The sequence below is a fragment of the Chiloscyllium punctatum genome, chromosome 9 (assembly GCF_047496795.1).
Source record: "Chiloscyllium punctatum isolate Juve2018m chromosome 9, sChiPun1.3, whole genome shotgun sequence".
Lineage (NCBI taxonomy): Eukaryota > Metazoa > Chordata > Chondrichthyes > Orectolobiformes > Hemiscylliidae > Chiloscyllium > Chiloscyllium punctatum.
The window spans coordinates 52658111-52680323 of NC_092747.1; the positions used below are offsets into that span (position 1 = coordinate 52658111).

General features: G+C 39.3%; 1 protein-coding gene across 2 annotated transcripts in view; it reads right to left on the reverse strand.

The window, feature by feature from the left end:
• dync2h1 (dynein cytoplasmic 2 heavy chain 1) overlaps positions 1–22213 on the reverse strand; it is a 571463-nt gene that overhangs the window by 254010 nt on the left and 295240 nt on the right. For both annotated transcript variants that reach the window (XM_072577509.1, XM_072577508.1), the window contains 3 exons: positions 19202–19336; positions 18089–18232; positions 14638–14727 (listed from right to left, as the gene is read on the reverse strand). In XM_072577509.1, the coding sequence (XP_072433610.1) occupies positions 14638–14727; positions 18089–18232; positions 19202–19336 (369 nt within the window). The remainder of the gene's footprint in view (positions 1–14637; positions 14728–18088; positions 18233–19201; positions 19337–22213) is intronic.

Sequence of the window (22213 nt, forward strand, 5' to 3'; positions counted from 1 at the left end):
GGAAGAAGTCAGTGTGGTCATGAACAAATACTTTTGCATCGGTATTCACAAGGAAGAAAGGCATAGTGGATCATGAGCCTAGAGGGAGGGATGTTGATATTCTAGGGCGTCAGTATAAAAAAGGAGGTGTTTGGTGTTTTGAAAAGCAGTAAGTTAGACAAGTCCCAGAACTTGCTAGGATCTATCCCAGGACATGGAGGGTGGTGAGGGGGAAATTGTGGGGCCTTGTACAAAATCTTTGTATCCTTTTTAGTCACAGTTGAGGTGTCAAAGGACAGGAGAATAGCCAATGCTGTTTCTTTATTTAAGAAGGCCAACACAAATAATCCAGGAAATTACAGGCCAATGACCCTTACATCAGTAGTTGGGAAATTATTGGAGATGATTCTTAGGGTCTGGATTTATTCAGATTTGGAAAAATATGCACTTATTAGCAACAGGCAGCATGGCTTTGGGTGGGGGAAATCGTGTCTTGCAAACTTGATTAAGTGTTTAAGGAAATGAAGAAAATGAGTGATGAATATACAGTGGTGGATGTAAGCTACATGGACTTTAAGAAGCCTTTGACAAGGTCTCTCCTGGCAGGCTGATACAGAAGGTGAAGTAACATGAGATCCACAGTAAGCCGAGAAGATGGATACAGTACTGGCTTAGTTATAGAAGATACAGAGTAGCAGTGGAAGGGGGTTTTGGTGACTGGAGATTTGTGATCAGTGGTGCTCCACAAGGATCGGTGCTCAGATCTTTTTTTTTGTAATCTACATATAAATGATTTGGAGGAGAATGCAGGCAGTTTGACTGGTAAGTTTGTGGATGACATAAAGAATGGCAGACTGAGGATGATTGCCAGACGATACAACAGGATATAGAAAAGCTAGAAACTTGTGGGAAGAAATGGCAGGTGGAATTTACTCTGGACAATTGCGAGGTGATGCATTTTAGAAGATCTAGTGCAGGAGCGAAGTATACAGTAAATGACAGAACCCTTAGAAGTATTAACATATCAAGGGATCCGGGTGTATAGATGCACAGTTCCCTGAAAGTGGTAACACAAGTAAATAGGTGGTCAAGAGGCAAATGGCATGTTTGCCTTCATTTGTCAGGAATACAGTATAAAAATTGGCAAGTTACATTGTCGCTGTACCATAAGGGTATGGAAAAGATTTACCAGGAAGTTGCCTGTTTGGAAGGTATTAGCTATGAGAAGATATTGGACAAACTTGGTTTGTTTTCACTTGAACTTGGGAGGCTGAGGAGCAAGCTGATCGAAGTTTCCAAAATTATGAGAGGCCTGGATAAAATAGATAGTTGGAGTCTTTTTTCTCCAGACAGAAATGTCAATTACTAGAGGATGTAGGTTTGAGGTAAAAGGGAGGGAAGTTTAAAGTAAATATAGGAGGCAAGATTTTTTTTTAACATTGAGCGTGGTAAGTGCGATGCCAGAGATGTTGAAGCAGATACGATAGCAATGTTTAATAGGCATCTTGATAAACATGAATAGGCAGGGAATAGAGGGATACAGACCATGTAATGACAAGAGGTTTTTAGTTTAGAAAGGTGTCATGTGTCAGCGCAGGTTTGTTTCTGTGCTGCACTGAGCTATGTTCTTTGAGAAATAGAGTGGAAGAAACAGATACTAAGAAACAGAGATTGAGAAACAGAGTAGGAAGAAGCGAGATTGGTGCTGAGTCCATTTGTGTTTGTAATTTATATAAATGATTTGGATGTTGGCATGATTATTAAGTTTGCGGATGACACCAGAATTGGTGGAATAGTCAAAAATGAAGAAGGCTATCTAAGATTACAAATGGATCTGGATCAATTGGGAGTCGCAGATTAATTTGAATTTGGATAAATGTGAGATATTGCATTTTGGTAAAACAACAAGGGCAGGGCTTATACAATTAATGGTAAAGCCCTGTGTAGTGCTGTCGAACAGAGAGACCTAGGGGTTCTTTGAAAGTTGCATCACAAGTAGACAGAGGGGTTGAGATGGCGCTTAGCACTCTTGTCTTCATTGCTCAGACCACTGAGTGTAGATGATGGGATGTCATGTCGAGATTGTAAAGGATGTTGGTGAGGACCTTTGGAGCAGTTCTGGTCGCTCTCCTGTAGGAAGGATATAATTAAATTGGAGAGGGTAGAGAAAAGATTTATCAGGATGTTGCTGGAATTGGAAGGTTTGAGTTATAAGGATAGCTGGATAGGGTGGGATATTTTTCACTGGAGTGTAGGAAGTTAACGGGTGACCCTACAGAGGTTTATAAAATCATGAGGGACATAGCCAAGGTCTTTCCCTTCGGGTAGATGAGTTCAAAATCAAGGGGCAAATTGTTAAGATGAGCGGAGAAATATTTAAAAGGGACTTGAGGGGCAATTTTATCACACAAAGGGTGGTTCATATATGGAATAAACTGCCAGAGGAAGTGGTAGATGCAGGTCCAGTTACAACATTTAAAAGACATTTGGACAGGTAAATGAATAAGACAGGTTCAGAGGGACATGGACCAAATGCAGGCAAGTGGAACCAGTTTAGTTTGGGAAGCTGGTCAGCATGGACGAGTTGGATCTAAGGATCTGTTTCCATACTGTACGACTATGATTCTATAACAGAGACTGAGAAAGATATTTTCCATATTTGAACACATATTTCATGAACAGGCTACATTTAAATATTTCAATATTTTATGGTTATTTACAATTATTGCAATTTCTATATTTCCAAGAAAGTAAAGGAATTATGTCAAATTTATTAGGTTACAGTAAATCGTTGTTTCAGAAACCTAACGGTTGAATTAAATTCTAAAGCAGCAGGTACTGTTATCACAATACATAACAATTTTAATGTACTTTATGCACATATAAATATTAAAATATAAAATCTAAGTGCACGTTTTAAGCATTTTATCTTACTCCAATAATTACTAGTTCAAAATTTGAGAAGTAATTTTTCATATGTTTAATAGAATCTTAGGTCTACAATGAACCAAAATGATTTCTAACAGCCTGTTAAAGTGACATACTTGTTTCACATTCTAGCAAGATACATGCTTTAAGAAGACTATACCATTGTACTGGCACATTATAAAATTGTATTACTGAAGCAGTGCAGGTCATCAGAAACACTGTTGTTAAGCCAGCTGTGTGAAGCTTCTAACATATTGGAAAATGGGAAAACTAAAACCAAATATATTGAGGATAATTGCCAGAATTTGAGGAGATATAGTATACCAACAGTGCAAATTTGCGTTATTATATTGCATACCTTGAATACTGTTATTTCTGTGGATAAAAGGCTCCACCATGCAATTTTTTTCCTGTGCATGCAATCTAGCTCCATAGACGTACACTGACACCACAAATAAGATACAATTGTGTATTCCATTACAATTCAGTATCAGCTAAAGATGGCTGTGTAAGCAGAAAGTTCTGAGGACAGTATTTTCCCCACAGGATTTACAGACCAGCAGCAAACCTAAATCAAGGTAGAAATCTGCATTGTCTAAGGAAAAGTCATTCATCTGTCATTTTCCCCAAATTGTTTCATTGATGATTCAAGATTGGGTTTATTGTCTAATTAAAAAAAGATGAATGAACTTTCAAATTTACAGGTCCAACAAGAGCCTTTACACTTGTGAATGTCCAAAAGGTGGTCTCTCCAGCTAATGAGAAAGAGTGTGCCCCAAGGTGGTATTTCTCCTACTTTAAAAATAAATAAAGTAAAATGTCTTTTAACAGCCAGGTTATCACTGTGAAGGGTTACTCCAGATGTAAGCAGGCAGTTGGGCCTGCCTCAACTGCTACCTCTCTGGTCTGTTGCGATAATATCATCCTAAAACAGCTGCATTGTCCCTTGATGTCTCCAAGGATATGGGGCTGGACAGATGAATGATCTTAAAAGGTCATTTTGCAAAGTGACTTGTTTACTCCCTGCCTGCAGGTGGATAGCCTTATCAGCACATGCATGTTTTCTCTGCGTAAAAGACCAGGAGGTAGGATGTAGTTGGGATGAGGCATGGAAAATTCCATGCCGGCCAACTTGCATCTGTGACTATCTCTGTTTAGCCTGCCCTAAAACTGGAGAAGAAATAAGATTCTGCAAATCCCATCAGACTCATTTCTATAAAATATATGAGTCACAAACTCATATCTGAAACACTAACATCACAACTTTAAATTTTAAACAAAATGGACAGATAATTCAGGCAAACAAATACTATTAGCCTTGTAGTTTTAGGTCTTATATTCTCCATCCAATACGTGCTATGAAAAATTCAAATTTTCTATAAACCTATGCTGATATAATAAAAGTAAAAAACATATTTAAAATCAGATGGGTTTTTCATTGGGAGTATAATTGTGGTAAGTAAGGGAGGACATTCAGAGACTCCTTGCAAAAGTATTTGCATCATCGATAACTACGAGTAAGGAACCTGATAACTGGAGGGTGGCTAATGTGGTACCTTTGTTTAAGGAAGTTTGTAAGGAGAAAACAGACAAGTATTAGACCTGTGAGTCTGACATCGGTTGTGGGTAAATTTTCATTCCTGAAGAAAGGCTTATGCCCGAAACGTCGATTCTCCTGCTCCTTGGATGCTGCCTGACCTGCTACGCTTTTCCAGCACCACATTTTTCAGCTCTGATCTCCAGCATTTGCAGACCTCATTTTCTCCTAAATTGTCATAGGTGATTATAAAAGATAGGATTTATGGGCATTTAGAGAAGCAAAACATGATTAGGGATAGTCAGCATAGTTTTGTGCGAGGAAAATAGTGTCTTACAAACTTGATTAAGTTTTTTGAGGGCAGATTGATGAGGGCAGAGCAGTAGACATTGTTTACTTGGACTTTAGTAAAGCCTTCAACAAGGTTCCGCATAGTAGACTAATTAGTAAAGTTGGGTCACGTGGGATTCAGAGTGAGCTTGCCAATTGGATGCATAGTTGGCTTAACCACAAGAGTCAGAGAGTGGTAGTGGAGAATTGCTTTTTGGACTGGAGGCCTGCCACTAGAGGTGTTCCACAGGGTGCAGATCCTCTTTTGCTTGTCATTTATATAAATTATTTGGATGAGAATATAGAAGGCATAGTTTGCAGACGACACTAAAATTGGTAGCATGGTGGATAATGAAGAATGTTTTCTAAGAATACAAAAGGATCTTGATCAAATGGGTCAACGGGCTGAAAAATAGCAGATGGAATTTAATCTGGCTAAATGCGAGGTATTGCATTTTGGTACAGCAAACAAGGGTAGGGCTTATACAGTTAATGGTAGGGCCTTGTATTGTAGAACAGAAGGACCTAGGGGTTCAGGTACACAATTCTTTGAAATTTGCATCACATATAAACAGGTGGTGAAAAAGGTTTTTAGCACACTTGGCTTTATTGCTCAATCCTTTGAGTATAGGAGTTGGGAAGTCATGTTGAGGTTATGCAGGACATTGGTGAGGCCTCTTCTGGAATACTGTGTCTAGTTCTGGTTGCCCAGTTATAGGAAAGATATTATTAAACTGGAGAGGACTCAGAATAGATTTACCAGGATGGTGCTGGGTATGGAAGGCTTGAGTTTTATAGAAAGGTTGGATAGACTGGGACCTATTTCCCTGGAGCGTAGGAGGTTGAAAGGCAATCTTATAGAAGTTTATAACATAATGAAGGGTATAGATTGATGGTAGTTGTCTTTTCCCTAAGATAGTGGATTCCAAGATAAGGGGGCACATTTTTAAGGTGAGAGAAAAAAGATTTAAAAAAGACATGAGGGCAATTTTATTTACACAGAGGGTGTTTCACGTGTAGAATGAACTCCCTGAGGAAGTGGTGGATGTGGGTGTAATTACAACATTTAAAAAACATTTGTATAAGTGCACGGGTAGGAAAGGTTTGGAGGGATATGGGCCAGGAGCTGGGCAGGTGAGACAAGTTTAGTTTTGGATTATGTTTGGCATGGGCTGGTTGGACCAAAGGGTCTATTTCTGTGCTGTATGACTCTGAAGCACTTTGAGGGGGTCTAGTAGTCATCAAAAGCACAAAAAAATGCAAGTTGTTATGAAAACATTTTGTCTAAACTATCAACTTGCAATGTAATTGTTGCAGCATTGGTTTGACTTGTGAGTCATGAGGTTTTAATGAAAATAACTTTTTGAAAGCAAAAGAAATTAGCTACAACACCAAAAATGTTGCATTTGGGAAGAACATAAGATGTTTGGATATACCCACTGAGTCTACAAAGCTTTCAGGGAGAATACATATGACTCAGTGTATGGAGGTAATAAAGATTTTCTATAATGGAAATTTTGAACTAACAGACAGGAAATAGCAGTTACAGGGACAACCTTCTCTCTCTGAAATCACTCCAGTCAAAATTCAACTTGAAAACCCATCAAAAGATTTTATTGCTGCATACCTTGTGTATAAATAAGATGACAAGTTTAACAAGATGCAAGAGCTTGAAAATAAGGTGGTCACTGCTCAATGGTGAACTTCTGAAGCTGCCATTCAATGCTTGAGTGAAATATCAGAAAAAAGATATTCAATGTTGAGAATCTGCTTTTCCCACATTTCTCGATACTTCAACCACCAGGGAGGGATAAATTCCATACTTACAAAATGATGGTAGGTTTGAGCAAAATCAATATTGAACTATTGAAGGGAAATCAATTATAACAAACTCACTGAAAGCTTTTTGAGGATTTAAGTAGTAGAGATAGGCAATAACTAAGGGGAACTGGTGGATTGAATATATTTCGATTGCCAGAAACATTTTGATGAGTTCCCACATAAAGTGTCGGCAAACAAAGCTATAGTATATGAGACTCACATATATTCACATGAATTGGTTATTGGATACCAAATAGAGAATAGGAATGAATTAATCAGCGTCAGGTTTGCTGGCTGTGGCAAATGGGGTACCACAATATTAATGTGTGGGCTACAGCTATTCACATAATACAGCAATGATTTAGAAGTGGAGATTTAAAATAATGTTTTCAAATTTGCCAATAACATAAAGCTAGGTGAAAGTGATAGATGTGAAGGGGATGTAAACACACTAAAAGGGATTTGGAAAATTTAAGTAAGTGAGAAAAAAATTGGCAGATGGAACACAATGAAATATGAGGTTATGGGGTTGGGGGGGGTAGGGGGGAAAAGAGAACAGACCTCAGAAATATAGAATATTTCTTAAATGGTGAGAAGCTGGGAGTGCTGAACTTCAAAGGGATTTAAGTACCCTGTTCATGTATCACATGAAATTAATACGCAGGTTAGGCAAATGGTATGCTGGTCTTTCTTACAAGAGGAGTTCAGCATAGGAATAAAGATGTCTTATGGCAATTATATAGACCCTTGGTGAAACTACACCTGCAATATTGTGTGTAGCTTTAGAATCCATATCTAAGGAAAGAAACACTTATCATAAATGGAGAGAAAAAAGGTTCACCGATCTAATTCCTGGGATGGAGGGATTGTCCCATAAATAAAGATGAATACTTGTATGGCATCTATATTCTCTGGATTTTTGAGGATGTAACTAGTAGGGGGATAACAGTAAATAAGGAGAACTGGTGAATGTGATATATTTAGATTTTTTCCAACTGTCGTTTATCTGATTCGAACACATACAATTCTTTCAGGGCTTGACAGGGTAATTGTGGAATAATCTTTTCCATAGCATAGAAGGAGTAGACCAGGCAACAAATCTATGAATAAGAGATTGATATGAAGAGGAATTCCTTGTCTCAAAGGTGGTTTTCTTTTGAAATTTATTTTCTAGAGGGCTTTAGAGACTCAGTCATTGAGTACGTTCAAAGACTGAGATCGATATATTTCTACATATTAAAACCTGGTGTTGAAGTAGAAAGTGAGCCATGAATGATAGAATGGTCGAGTGAGCTTGAAGGGTTGAAGGTCCTACTTCAGTTTGTATTTCATCTGTTCTAATGTTCCAAGGAAGCTGCTTAAATGTCCTGCTTTAGTGCTTTTGGACTTTTTTTCCCAGTTATAATAAAAACATAAAGCCCCCTAACCTTCGCATTCCACACTGCACAAACTGCACCCTCCTTGCACCTTCATGCTGCCCAACCACCCACACTATCACTCTTCATAATCAGCTATGCTCCTTACATCCACTCCCATGGTCCCTCATATACTCCCAGCCAAACTATCCCCCTCTAAATCCATTGCAACGTCTCACACTTCATGCCAAGTTATGGCAATTTCATGCCAATTCACCCATAACACACTCTGCATAAAACCAACAAACCTCATAGTAACAATAGGATATATTTGAAATGCTTTTATCATATCTTGCTAAGGATTGCTTGTACTTCAAGCCAACAAGGGTATTAGTCAGACATATTAATTTAATAACAGCAAGCACATGAAATCTCTATTCTATTTGAATAAGTATTGAATTGATCAGGGACCAAGGGCTATCAATCCACAATATTTTCCCTAGGGTGCAGCTGTTTCAACACCCTAATGGATAACTAGGCTCTCAGTAAAGCCTTATTGTGGATTCCTGGCTAGATTTCAAGTGCTTGGAGGACTAGTGCACACCTATCCTTGCAAAGGAGCCAGCAAGTCAGGAGTACACAGTGTGGGCTGGTTTTAAAATTACATCGATATAACTTGGAAACCCCAGATTAAGGGTGGAAACCCTGGAATTCGGTCCCTGCCACCATGTTCATACTTTTGTGGGTCAATCCATCTGAATGAAAGTCAAACCAAATATCACAGCACAATTAAAGATAGGAAAGCAGAAAACTGGGAGAAAGAAAATCAGTCAGAATGAATACATTTAGATTCATAGAGTCATAGAGTTATACAGCATGAAAACAGACTCTTCGGTACAACTCGTCCATGCCGACCAAATTTCCTAACCTAATCTAGTCCCATTAATACTTAATACTCTACTTGTTCATTACTTCACATAAAGAAAGCTACTTAGCCAAATTTAGTTCATACTTCCGCCTTCTTATTGCAGATTCTAATCATTTTTAAAACAAGTAAATTTAAGTTAATGTATCCTGAAGTTAGTCTCAGAATTTGATTCAATTTACGAGTAAAACTTTAAATTTGTCTTATCCTTCCAGCTATCTTATATCCCTCTATAAGGTCATTGCTCTCATTTTCAAAAGCCCAAGGGTCTGATATTCATGCTGGAGGTATGAATTAGGACAGAAGTAATCAAGACTGCAAACCCTTCACTCCCTCAAGACTGCATAAAATTGCGATCTTCTGGGGATCAGGATGGCAGATGCCTGGAGTAAAGCCTGCTGCCATACTATGCTTGGATGCAGACCAATTAAGAATGGGCAGGTTAAAAGATCTGTCCCCGTTCCCAAAAGGCCTCATCGTGATGCCTCTGAGACAATCAGCAGTTCATCCATATATAGTTGAACTTTCTGACTGTTATAAATACACCCCTCACAATCATAAGCTATTATGCATTTTATGAATGTTTCTAATAAGCCTGACTATTACAGTTGGAAAATGCTGAATAGATCATAAAACAGTGGATGAGGAAGTAGATAATCAAGAGGTCACCTTCCAAAAATTTGCTCCAGAGAGCAGACTGCATAGTCGCAAGCAGTCAGGGCAGAGAAGGGGTTCCAATATCTGAAAATAAATAAATCAACAAAAGAACCTACTCAAAGATTCCTAGATTTATTCCAACATGATCCATGATTATTTCAATGTTGTAATAGAGTGCGTGCATTATCATTTTTCCTTTCTATGTGCTGCATCTGTCCTTGCCTGCAGTAAGATTTGCCTTCATTGTTATCCCAGTTCATATATTTATGAAACTCGTTCTGTCATTTGAACTACTTGCTCAAATCAACTGCTCCTCCTTTTGAGTACCTTCTAGAAATTTACCAAATTTGCTTTATGTTTCTAAAATCCAAGTTTTTGACATAAATGATTACAATGGTTCCAACTGCACCTCAGACATCCATACAGAACTCCTCTCATCATCCCATCCTCACACAGCCACTCCTCAATACTACTAACTCTGCTAACTTGTAGTTTTCTGCACTTACATCACACTTTTTAACAGTTTTCAATAATCCAGTGGTGCATTTGACACTGCTGCCATAGTCTTCTTCATGAGGTATCTAAAAAGAGTCCCGCCCACCCTGCCTCTTGGAGCATGTTGGAAGGTTACCACAAAATTCTTTGGTGGTTCCCCACCATCTATGAGGCCAGGCTCAAAAAGCTTAGCACAATCCAGAACAAAAACAGCCTAATCAATTTGAATTCTAACCAGCATTTCAAACATTTCCATTATCAACCAGTACCACACAGTAGGAGTTAAGTGTACAAATACAGAAGTTGCACTAGTGCAACTTGCCAAGCCTTTTTGGCAGAATGTTTCAAACCTGTAGTCAATACCATAGGACAAAGACAGACCACCATCTGCAGTATGCCCTCCAAGAGATGCACCACCCTGACTTGGAAATATATCATCATTTCTTCATTGTTGCTGTGTTACGGACCAGGCCACACCCCTCAAAACATTCCATGAAAGTAGCCGAGACCCTAACTTCACTCGTTGTTTTGAGCAGGTATACAGTGGATATTCCAGGAGTGATCGAGCTAGCCCAACCACTTAGTGTTAAATAAAACAGAATTTATTTGCAAGATTACTGAGTGAAACACAAACAAAACAGAACTGAATATAGAATAACTTAACCTATCCAAAAACACAACAGATTATCCCAACTTAATGTGCTATTCCAAATACTTGCAACAATCCCCATAAACACCCGTTGACAAAAAAAAGATAAAATCAAAAAAAAGGTCTTACGAGAGAGAGAGAGAGAGAGATGGCAGCATGGAATACCCTTTTCCATGTAGCTGTTTCTTGGATCCAGCCTCAAACTGACTGCCTGTTTTCTGTGAACAGCCAGACTGCTAAAACCAAACTGAACCAAACCAGAGTAAAGCTGAGCTGGGAGAACTGGCCACTCCCATTTCATTGTACAAGTGTCTTTTTTAAACTTGAAAGCATTCTCAAGTAGATCAATCCCAGATATTTCAGAGAGTCTGTGTCTTTATGACCCCCTGAAAAAAATCAAGGACAACTTAACCTTGTTAAAGGAGCAGTAGCATCATAGCTAAGTCAGAAGCTTGGAGCTCCCTCCTAACCTGCACTATAAATGGTTTCACACTACACAGTCTGCAGTGGTTTTGGAACATGGTTTACCATCTCTTTCTCAAGAACCATTAAAGATAAGCAATAATTGACAGCCTTGATCATCATGGTCACATCCACAAGAATAACAAACAAATCTTTTCCATATGAAGGAGTACAGTTTCCTCGGCTAATGGAGGACATTAGATGTATCATTGCCAATGTTTGACTTGATGCCTTCAGACTTGAGTGCCAAGGAGAATTGCGGTCGAGAATAACTAACCAGTATTTTTATCTGGATGTGAGGATAGTAATTTAACATTGCCATACAGAAGAGTGTAAAGGAAACCATTTTTTAAGATCAAGTCTAGGCTTCCCTACAAAGTAATGAATTCCTCACAGATACCTTCACCCACCTCTAACACTCTCCCTCCATCTGGACCCTTCCTTTTGGCCATTTATCTACACTCGACCTGTTCATCGAAAGCTGTCAATGGTCACTTCATTTTCTCTGCTCCATTTTCCATATCGCTCTCTGAACTGACTGCACTTAACGCTCTCAGATCCCACTTAGACTTTGTAATCAAGCATGTCCACAAGGATAGCACTATTGTTGTCTGGCATACTGACCTCGACATTGCAGAGACTAAGCACTACTCCTATCTCCATGACGTCACCATGGAACATCAGGCCATTGTAGCCACAGTGGTCACCAATCTCATTTCATCTGGTAATCTCCCCCCACTGTCTCCAGGTCTGAGTGTCTTTGGGAAATGTTTGTATTGCAGATGGTTGACGAACTTTGATGAGTCAGGAGGTGAATTATTTACTGTAATAGTCTGAGCCTCTGATCTGTTCTTGTAGCCACTGTGTTTATGTGGCAAAACGAGTTGAGTTTCTGGTCAATGGTAACCCCCCCCCCCAGGATGTTGATAGTGGGGGAATTCAGTGATGGTAACACCATTGAATATCAAGGGTGGGGGGGGGGGGGGGGGGCAGGGGTGCATAGTGTGTCTCTTACTGGAAATGGCCATTGCCAGGCATTTATGTGATCTGAATGTTATTTGTCACTTGTCAACCCAAGTCTGAATATTGTCTAGGATCTATATGGGTTGCTTCAGTATCTGAGAAGTTGTGAATGTGCTGAAGATTTTGCAATCATTGGCAAACATCCCCACTTCTGACCTTAAGATAGAGGTAAGATCACTGATGAAGCAGCTGGAGATGGTTGGGCCTAGAACACTATGCTGAGGAACTCCTGTGGCAATGTCCTTGAAATGAGATGATTGACCACTACAATTACGACCACCTTCTTGTGTATGTGGCATGACTCCAACCAACTGACAGTATGCCCCCAATTCCCAATAATTCCAGTTTTATTACAGCTCCATTACGCCACACTTGGTCAAATGTGACCTTGATGTCAAGGGCTCTCACTCTCACCTCACCTCTATAACTTCTCGTTTATTAATGTTTGAACTAAAGCTGTAATGAGGTCAGGACCCAAACTGGGCATCAGTGAGTAGGTTGTTGCTGAGCAGGTGCTGATTGAAAGCACCGAAGACATCTTCCATCACTATATTGATAATTGAGAATAGTCTGAGGGCCAGCTTGGATTTGTCCTGTTTTTTGTATAAAGGAAATAGCTGGGCAATTTTCCACATTGACAAGTAGACACCAGTGCTGTAGCTGTACTGGAACAACTTAGCTGTGAGGGAACAAGAAGCTTTTGCCTGAAACGTTGATTTTCCTGCTCTCGGATGCTGCCTGATCTGCTGTGCTTTTTCAGCACTACTCTAATCTATACCCCAAGGGGTTCTGGAACACAAGCCTTCGGAACTACTGCCAGCCAGAATGAATGTCAGCGCCCAAAGTCTTTACAGTATCCAGGGCATCCAACCATTTCTCAATATCACATGGAGTGTATCAAATTGACTGAAGTCTGGTATCTGTGATGCTGGGGACCCCTGGAGGAGCCCATGATAGATCAACCACTTGGCATGTCCAGCTGAAAATTGTTCCAAATACTCTGCTTTCTCTTTTGGACTGTTGTGCTGGGCTTTTCAATCTTTGAAGATAGGGATATTTGTGCAGCCATCTCTTCCAGTGAGCTGTTTAATTGCCATTCATAAGATGTGGCAAGACTGCAGAGCTTAGATTTGATCCGTTGGTTGTGGGATCACTTAGCAATGCCTATCACTTGCAGCTAATGCTTACTGGCATGCAAGTAGTCCTACTTGTAGTTTCACTGGGGTGACACTTCATTTTTAGGTTATTCCTAGTGCTACTCCTGGCATGCCTCCCACAATGTCTATTGAATCAAGGTTGGATGGAGGGTATTCTCACTGTGAAGGCAGGACTGTGTCTCCACAAGGACAATGCAGTGGTCACTCTTACCAATACTGTCACAGACAGTTGCATTTGCAACCAGCAGATTGGTGAACATGAGGTCAAGCATGATTTTCCTTCTTGTTGGTTCCCTCTCCATCTGTCACAGACCCAGTCAAGCAGTCATGTCCTTTAGAACCTGACCAACTTGATCAGTAGTGCTGCGACCATGCCACTCTTGGCAGTTAACATGGAAATCCTACCCAGAAAACATTCCTCACCCTTGCCACCCTCAGTGCTTCCTCCAAGTATTGTTCAACATGGGGAAGCAAGGATTCATCAGCCAAGGGAGAATGGAGTAACCAGCAAGGGGTCTCTTTGCTCATGCTTAACCTGAGACTTCATGAAGTCCAGAGTCAATATTGAGGACTTCAACAGTCACTTTCGCTCAACTGAATACCACTGTGTCGCCACCTCTGTGAGTTCATCCTGCCAATAAGACAGAACATATCCAGGGATAGTAATGGAGGTATCTGGGACATTGACTATAAGTTATGATTTCATGAATATGGTTACGTCAGGCTGTTGCTTGATTAATCTGTGAGACAGCTCTCCCAATTTTGGCATTAAGAACCAGATATTCACAGAGCTTATTTTGCCATTGTCACTCCTGATGTCTAGATCAATGTGATGTGGTCCGTCCGGCTTCACTCTTTTGTCGATATAATTCTTTGGAGCAATTTTTACAACTGAGTACCTTGCTAAGTCATAGCTGTAGGTCTGGAGTCACATGTAGGTCAGACCAGGTAAGGATATTAGTGAACTAGATGGCTTTTTCTATCGGCAATCATCAGTAGATTCTTCATTCCAGATATTTTTTATTGAATTCAATCATCTGCCATAAAGGGCTTCGAACCCAGATGCCCAGAACATTAGCTGAGTTTCTGGATTAATAGACCAGTGATAATACCAGTGAGCCATCACCTCTCCATATATCATTCATTAATAAATTTAGCCAGTGTTCAGATCTTGTCAGAATTATATATCAATGATGCAACTAAATACTGAAGATATTATTCAAAACTAACTGAAAGACAAAATGTACATCAAGCCAAGATGTCTGAAATCACACAACTTATTTCCAAACAAATAATTTATTTGTTGTGATCACTCTTACCTTAAATAATGAACGACAAATATATTCATATACCGAGGTTTTCAGGGAACCAATCAAAGATGTAATGCGAACATCTGTGTTTTCAGAATCCTATTAAACAATGATGCATAACTTAATTTTAATTTAAAATAGCCAACCTCATTTAGTATCAATTTAGTGTGAAAGTCCACACTGAACATTTATTTTTATACTGTATTTCTAATTGTTCTGTTCACAGTGAACTGGGGGCATTTTTGCTTTTTTACATTAAAATGTTTCAACTATACAATGGATTACACAATGGTTCTGAGCTATAGTAACTATATCAACTTCTATTTTGTATTAAATGGCATTATGGAATTTTCCTTACTGCTTTGCAGTTGAATGTTGCATTTCTATGCAGGTAAGTGTGAACCAGTTTATGTTTTTTTTAATATTTGTGCTTCATTTTAGTTCCAATTCAGAAAGCTGAGAAAACACAAAAAAGGAGAAGCAAATATTGTCAACTAGAGGAAACAGGATTATCCTGCACACCAAAAGTGCAGAATATCATATGATCATCAAAAATACACCGTTGTGCCAAAAAGACAAGTTCAAGACACTGTGGTGACATTCACGATCGTAGAATTTGCATACGATCAACTACGAAATTGTTCAATCCGAAGACCGAAAGGGTGGCTCATCACCAAAGCAATGACCAGCACAGACAGGAGCTCAACCACTCCTCAGTATCCATCAAATGCCACTAGACACAGCTGAAGATGAACAAATAATTCAGAAAAAAGTTCAAGAGCCAAGCAGACTAGCGAACTTCCAACAATGTCTTCATTAAAATCTCCAAAGAGCTCATTTTAAAGAAGCTGAGGAATTCCAGAAATAGAGGAAGACAGCCATCATGTCAAGTCGTGAAGAAACCATCAGCTACAAAACCAGGAAACACCAAGATTAGATCGACAAGAATGACACATCATCCAAGACCTCATCAAAAAGAAGAGGAAAGCTCTCCATGCCAAGCAAATCAATATCATCAGTGAAACAAAGAGGGGAACTCATCAAACAGCAAAGGCAGAATTACAAAGAAGAATGAGGCAAATCAAGAACCAATGGTGAACTGAGATTGCTTAGGAGCTACAATTCCTTGCTGACAAACCTGGTGCCCAGGGTTGTTTCAGTGTCACCAAGACAATATACTTACCTAACATCCTTGGTCTCAAACCAATACAGAGTAAGGACAGAAGCCCTTTTGAAACACAGAAACATCAACCTCCGATAGAGAGAACTCTTCAAAAGAACTCCTCAACCACAATATAATAGTCAACAAGGTCATCTTTAAAAGAATCCCCCAACCCCCCCCATCAAACATGACCTTGGACTCCCATCTAGTGTAGCAGAAGTTGATACTTTCATTAGACACATGAAGAATACGAAAGCTGCAGAAGTAGATGGGATTCCAACAAAGAGGTTCAAATTTGGAGGAGCAGAGCTTGCTCATTGTCCCCATCAACTGCTCCTGGAAATCTGGGACAAAGAAGAAAACCCTGTCAATCTACCATTACTATTGTCTTCAAGAAAGGAGACAAAGTGGACTGTGGGCACTACCAAAAAATCTCCCAACTCTCCATCACCAGGAAGACCCCAATCCTCACTGGATGCCTCTCCCCGGCTTTGGAGAAAATCCTTCCGAAAAATGAAGTGGCTTCCAACCAAACCATGGAACAATGGACATGATTTTACTGCTCAGCAATTCAAAAATAAATGATAGGAACAACACCAACCATTCTATATGGCCTTCATCAATTTGACCAAGGCTTTTGACTCAGTCAGTTAGGCAGTGCTTTGGAAGACTTTGTCGAAGACTAGCTGTCCAGTAAAATTCACCAACATTCTCTGTCTCCTCCACAATAAGATGTCACCAACTGTCGTCACCTAAAATAATATGACATCCTTTGAAGAGGAGATCGCATCAAACAGCGTATGTCATCACCCTATCCTTTCCTCCAATATCATCGCCACCATTCTTCACCTTGTCAAAAACAAAGTTCCCAGTGATGTTCACATTGTCTACAGATGGAAGGAAAAACTGGTTGAAATCCAAGAGGAAAATGAAACCAACCTTGCTATGGAACTTTAGTATGCCCATGACAATATCACTACTGCTCTCCCGAAGAGAATCTTCACGCCTCACTTCATACTTTTGCAGAAGCATATGGAAGAATTGGGTCTCAGCCTCAAACTCAAGGCAACTCCAATCATTTACTAACTTGTCCCAGGTCAAGTTCCAATCCATTCCTCCATTAAGATCAAAAGAGAAATCCTCCCAAAAGTAGAACATTTCCCTTACCTGGGAAGCTACCTCCCTGCTAGTGCTGATATCGATGCAGAGATTCAACATCATATCTATTCTGTGAAAGCTGCCTTTGGACCCCAAAAAATGAGAATCTTTGACAATAATGACATTGGTGCTGATAGCAAGATTCTAAGGCAGTCATCCTTCTGACTGTTCTGTAAGGCTCCAAAACTAAGACTAAATATAGATGCTACATCAAGGCTCTTCAAAAATACCATTAATGCTTTTTGAGACAGATTCTCCAGATTAGCCAGGAGGACAGACATATTAATATCAGTGTCCTTGATGCAGCTAACAGCACCAAAGCTATGATCATCTGGAACCAACACGGCTGAGCTGGTCACGTATGTAGGATGATTGAGTTCTGATTGCAAAAGCAAATCAACTTCTCCCAGCTCAATGAAAGTATTCGAATGATAGGAGGACAAAAGAAGCTCTTCAAATACTCACCAAAAGCAAGCATCAAGAAATGCAAAATAGATGCCAACACATGGAATACCCTTGTTCAGAGGAAACAAACTTGGAGAAATCTCCTGTATGAAGGGACACAATTCTTTGAGAACATCTATCAGCAAGACAAATTATGGAAAAGGAGCCAGAAAAAAGGAATGCCAATAATTTCAAGGAGAAGGATCACTTCCACTTCCTGGAAACACATGTCAAATATGTGGTCAGAAATGCAGCTCAAGGATCGAGCTCAGCTGTTACACAAGGTCTCACAAAACCCATGACCAGTGACATGGAATTTCCTAACTGAACAATCACATTCATTAACGAGTAATTGTTGATGACAAAATTGAAAGCTTTGAATGCAAGCACATAGTCCTTGTGGGCAGTGCTAACTTTCAAACTCCACCGAGCTAAGAAAGTGAGGCAAAAAGCACAGTGATTTTCTCTTCATTTGCTGTTCATTTTAATAATGTCATAATGGACACCAAGCAAGTGCTGAACAGGTTAAAGAATTTTAAAAAAACTTGTTAATCAACTGGCAAATCAATCCTATTTTTAATATAAGAATATCTGTATTTGAGAATTTAGACAATAGTTTGTTCATCTTTGCTCTGTCATTATAACAGATAAAAAATAAATTCTGCTTTAAAACATTCTAATAAGGCAAAAACATACCTTTCTGCTCTGTAAGGATCGTTGGAAGAGTCTAAGAAAAGCTGACAGACTAAAGCGATACATGTTATTAATTTTGGATAGATCAGTGATAATGAAGAACATTTTGCTGGCTGTCTCAGCAAGTGGAAGAAATGCATCCCTCTCCTGCAAGAGAAAAAAAATGACTAAAAATGATAGTTTGCTGCCCTCCACAGACAGCAGTTTATAACTGTTAATCATATGAAGAAACATAATTTTGTGACAAAAGGAGAAAAATGTCATAATTTGAAGTATAAGCATTTCGACCCAGCAGAATAAAAATTACAAAACCCCATACAAATTTTTGACCAATGATACCTGATCCTAATGCCAATGATAGTCATGCAACATGAATTTCTGAAACTGAGAGATTTAGATTAGATTAGATTAGATTAGATTACTTACAGTGTGGAAACAGGCCCTTCGGCCCAACAAGTCCACACCGCTCCGCCGAAGCGCAACCCACCCATACCCTTACATCTACCCCTTACCTAACACTACGGGCAATTTAGCATGGCCAATTCACCTGACCTGCACATCTTTGGAGTCTGGGAGGAAACTGGAGCACCCGGAGGAAACCCACGCAGACACGGGGAGAATGTGCAAACTCCACACAGAGAGTCACCTGAGGCGGGAATTGAACCCGGGTCTCTGGCGCTGTAAGGCAGCAGTGCTAACCACTGTGCCACCGTGCCGCCACCATGCAGACCTTTGTGAAAAGGTCTGTTGTAGAAATGGGACCCAAGTAGGACACCAATAACAAGACGTGAAAACGAGTCCTGGACACTACTTATTGCACTTCATTGCATTTCAAAATATACTCAGTTTATTTTACTTTTTATAAATTTCTGTAAATTTTCAATATAAGTCTTTTCACATGGACAGAGACAATAAACTATAATTTTAATTAGAACTTAACATGTAAATAGTTAATTATGACGCTTTTCAATGATTAACATTGTATGTTAGCAGTATAGAAGACCTTTCAACATTTTGAAATTAATTAAAAATGAGTAAAGTAGATACCAATTATTAAATTATATTCTTTATATTTAAATTATATAAATTCTTTCACCTTTTAAAAAATCCACATACCTGATCTAAAGAGACTTGTAATTTGAATGATTCATTGAGGGATTCTTGGATTAGTGCACTGCTGGCCTTCGTCTGATTGAGTGACTCTATAAGTCCTTTATTTTCCAATATATTTCCTTGGGAAGTTGCCAGTTTCTGTGAAAAATTATATTTATATATGTTAATTCATCTCTATCAACTTAATTCATTAATTTTATTGGCATTGAAGTAAATTTAAATTTGAACAAGTTGCAATCTACATGTCTCACTGACTTTTACTCCATTCTTTTTCTTTGATGTACTTTCAGAATATCAGAAACCACCAGCACTTTCCCAGATCTTGAACAAAATTATATCAAACCAGCAACAGACACACAGAAGTAGTCAATATTTGACTTGAATTTCTTTCATTCATTGAGCCTTCATTGGGAACTTGCCCAGTGCAATGATCAAGACTGTAAATGATATTTAATTTGTATATTTCACTTTCCTGGTGCAAATAGTATTCTTCAAGACACTATGATTTTCAACTAAATTGGCACAGAGTTTAATTCACAGCATGTTGGAGCTCCAGTGCTTTTGGCATCAGAATAGAAGTTTTAGACTTGAATTTCCTTATATCTTGAATGCTCAATCTCGGTCACGCAGTCTAATGGGTGCACTGATAAGAGGTTCAGGAAACTACTTATATGGAAAATAAGAATGGGAATCACCTACGATCATCATTCTATTCAACTCCAACTATTCAAATATTTATCAACATCTACAGAGGCATAAGGGCAATTCCACTTACTAAATTTTAGATCAATACAAGGCATGGTGCACAATGGTTAGCACTGCTGCCTCTCAGCACCAGGGACACAGGTTCAATTCAATCCTTGTCTGTCTGTGTGGAGTTTACACATTTTCATCATGTCTGCAAAGGTTTCGTCCGGATGCTGGGTTTCCTCCCACAGTCCGAAGATGTGCAGGTTAGGTGGATTGGCCATGCTAAATTGCTTACAGTGTCCAGGCCAGGTGGAGTAGGAAATGCAGGGTTATGAGGATAGGATAGCGAGGTGGGTCTGGGTAGGATGCTCTTCTTGGGTTGGTGTGGATGGGCTGAAGGGCCTGTTCCCCCAGTGTAGGAATTCAAGCGATTCGAGGAGATCAAGAGCAAAATTGAACAAAATAAAACATTGCTCGAATCACAACAAATTTGTGCTCTTGTCAGACAAAATTGCAAAACCGACAAATTCAGTGCAGCATTGTAAAGGAAAAAAATTATGCACCCTGTATTAGGATATTAACGAATATTTCTTTTATGACTATCTTGGATTCTGCTGGTTAATCACACGTTTATAGTCTGCGTTCAAGTGCACAGCTAAGTTGTTCAGCCTAAGTACTGCAGATGCTGGAGATCTGAAATCAAAACAAATACTGCTGGAGAAATTCAGCATTGGTGGAAAGAGAAACAGAGGTAAAGTTTGAGTTATTTTGACTTTATTTTGGTTTAAAGGTTGTTTCTCTCCATAGACGCTGTCAGATCTGCTGAGTTTCTTCAGCACTTTCTGATATCATTTGTGATAAGAACATGCGAACATGAAAACATGTAGCAAGACACGGCAATTCAGCCTCTTATGTCTGGTCTAACAGTTGATAAGATCATGGCTGATCTCATCTTGCCCTCAACTCCACTTTCCTGCCCACTCTCCATAATCCGTCAACTCATCCTAAATAAACATCTGTCTATCCCCTTCTTAAATTTACTCAATGACCAAACATCCACCATACTCTGGAGCAGTGAATTCCTTTGAGAGAAGTAATTTTTCCTCATCTTTGTTTTCAGTCTGCGACTGCTTATCCGAGAACTATGAGCTCTCATTCTAGATTATCCCATATAAGGAAACATCCTGTCTACATATACTTTGTAAATCCCCTTAGCATTTCATATACTTTCAACAGAACTCCTCTCATTCTTCTAAACTCCAGAGAATATAAGCATTAACTGCTCAATCTCTCTTCACAAGTCAAACACCTCATCTCTGGAGTTGAAAAATGTGGTGCTGGAAAAACACAGCAGGCCAGGCAGCATCCGAGGAGCAGGAGAATCGACGTTTCGGGCATAAGCCCTTAGATTCCTGATGAAGGGCTTATGCCCAAAACGTCGATTCTCCTGCTCCTCGGATGCTGCCTGGCCTGCTGTGTTTTTCCAGCACCACGTTTTTCAACTCTGGTACTCCAGCATCTGCAGTCCTCACTTTCTCCTACTTCATCTCTGGAATCTATCTAGTTAGCCCGCTCTGAACTGCCTCCAATCTATATCCCTATATCTATATCCCTCCTCAAATAAAGAGTACACAATACTGCTAAAGCCTTGCACAATCACAGCAACACTTCCCTGTGCTTCTACTCTTTGTTTTTACCAATAAATGCCAAAATTCCATTTGCCTGCCTTATTACTTGCTCTACCTGCATACTAGCTTTCTGTTATTCATGCACAAGGAGACCCAGATCCCTCTGCACAAAAGCACACTGAAGTTTCTCTCCAATGTATAATAAATTATTTTCTATTCCTCCAACCAAAATGGTCTCACACTTATCCACAATCATCTGCCACATTTTAGCCTATTCACCTAACCTATCCATATTCATGTCTGTTGTCATTTCTTTCGTCTCAACAGACTTCCTCACCTACTTTAATGTCATCAGCAAATTTGGCAAAAGTACTTTTCATTTCGCATCCAATTAATATCGTGATGTTCAGGCTGCTCTTTTAAAATTATTGCTCCAGCACCAAGATCAATAAATAACAGCTAAATTCCCTTTTGATATTGAAAGATTGCAGATTGTTAGTTAGATTTCTAATTTCAAGTTAGGAAGAAGCATCATTAGCAAAATCTATTGAACCATCCAGGATAGGAAACAAGGTGGGTGGGGCACTTAATTATGCAAGAGGCAAAATATTAGCTTTTCAACAGCACAATAAAGTTGGGAACTAATTTTGTCATGGATTAAAGCTGGATCATGGTTCTTAATGACAAGCAGCAGGAA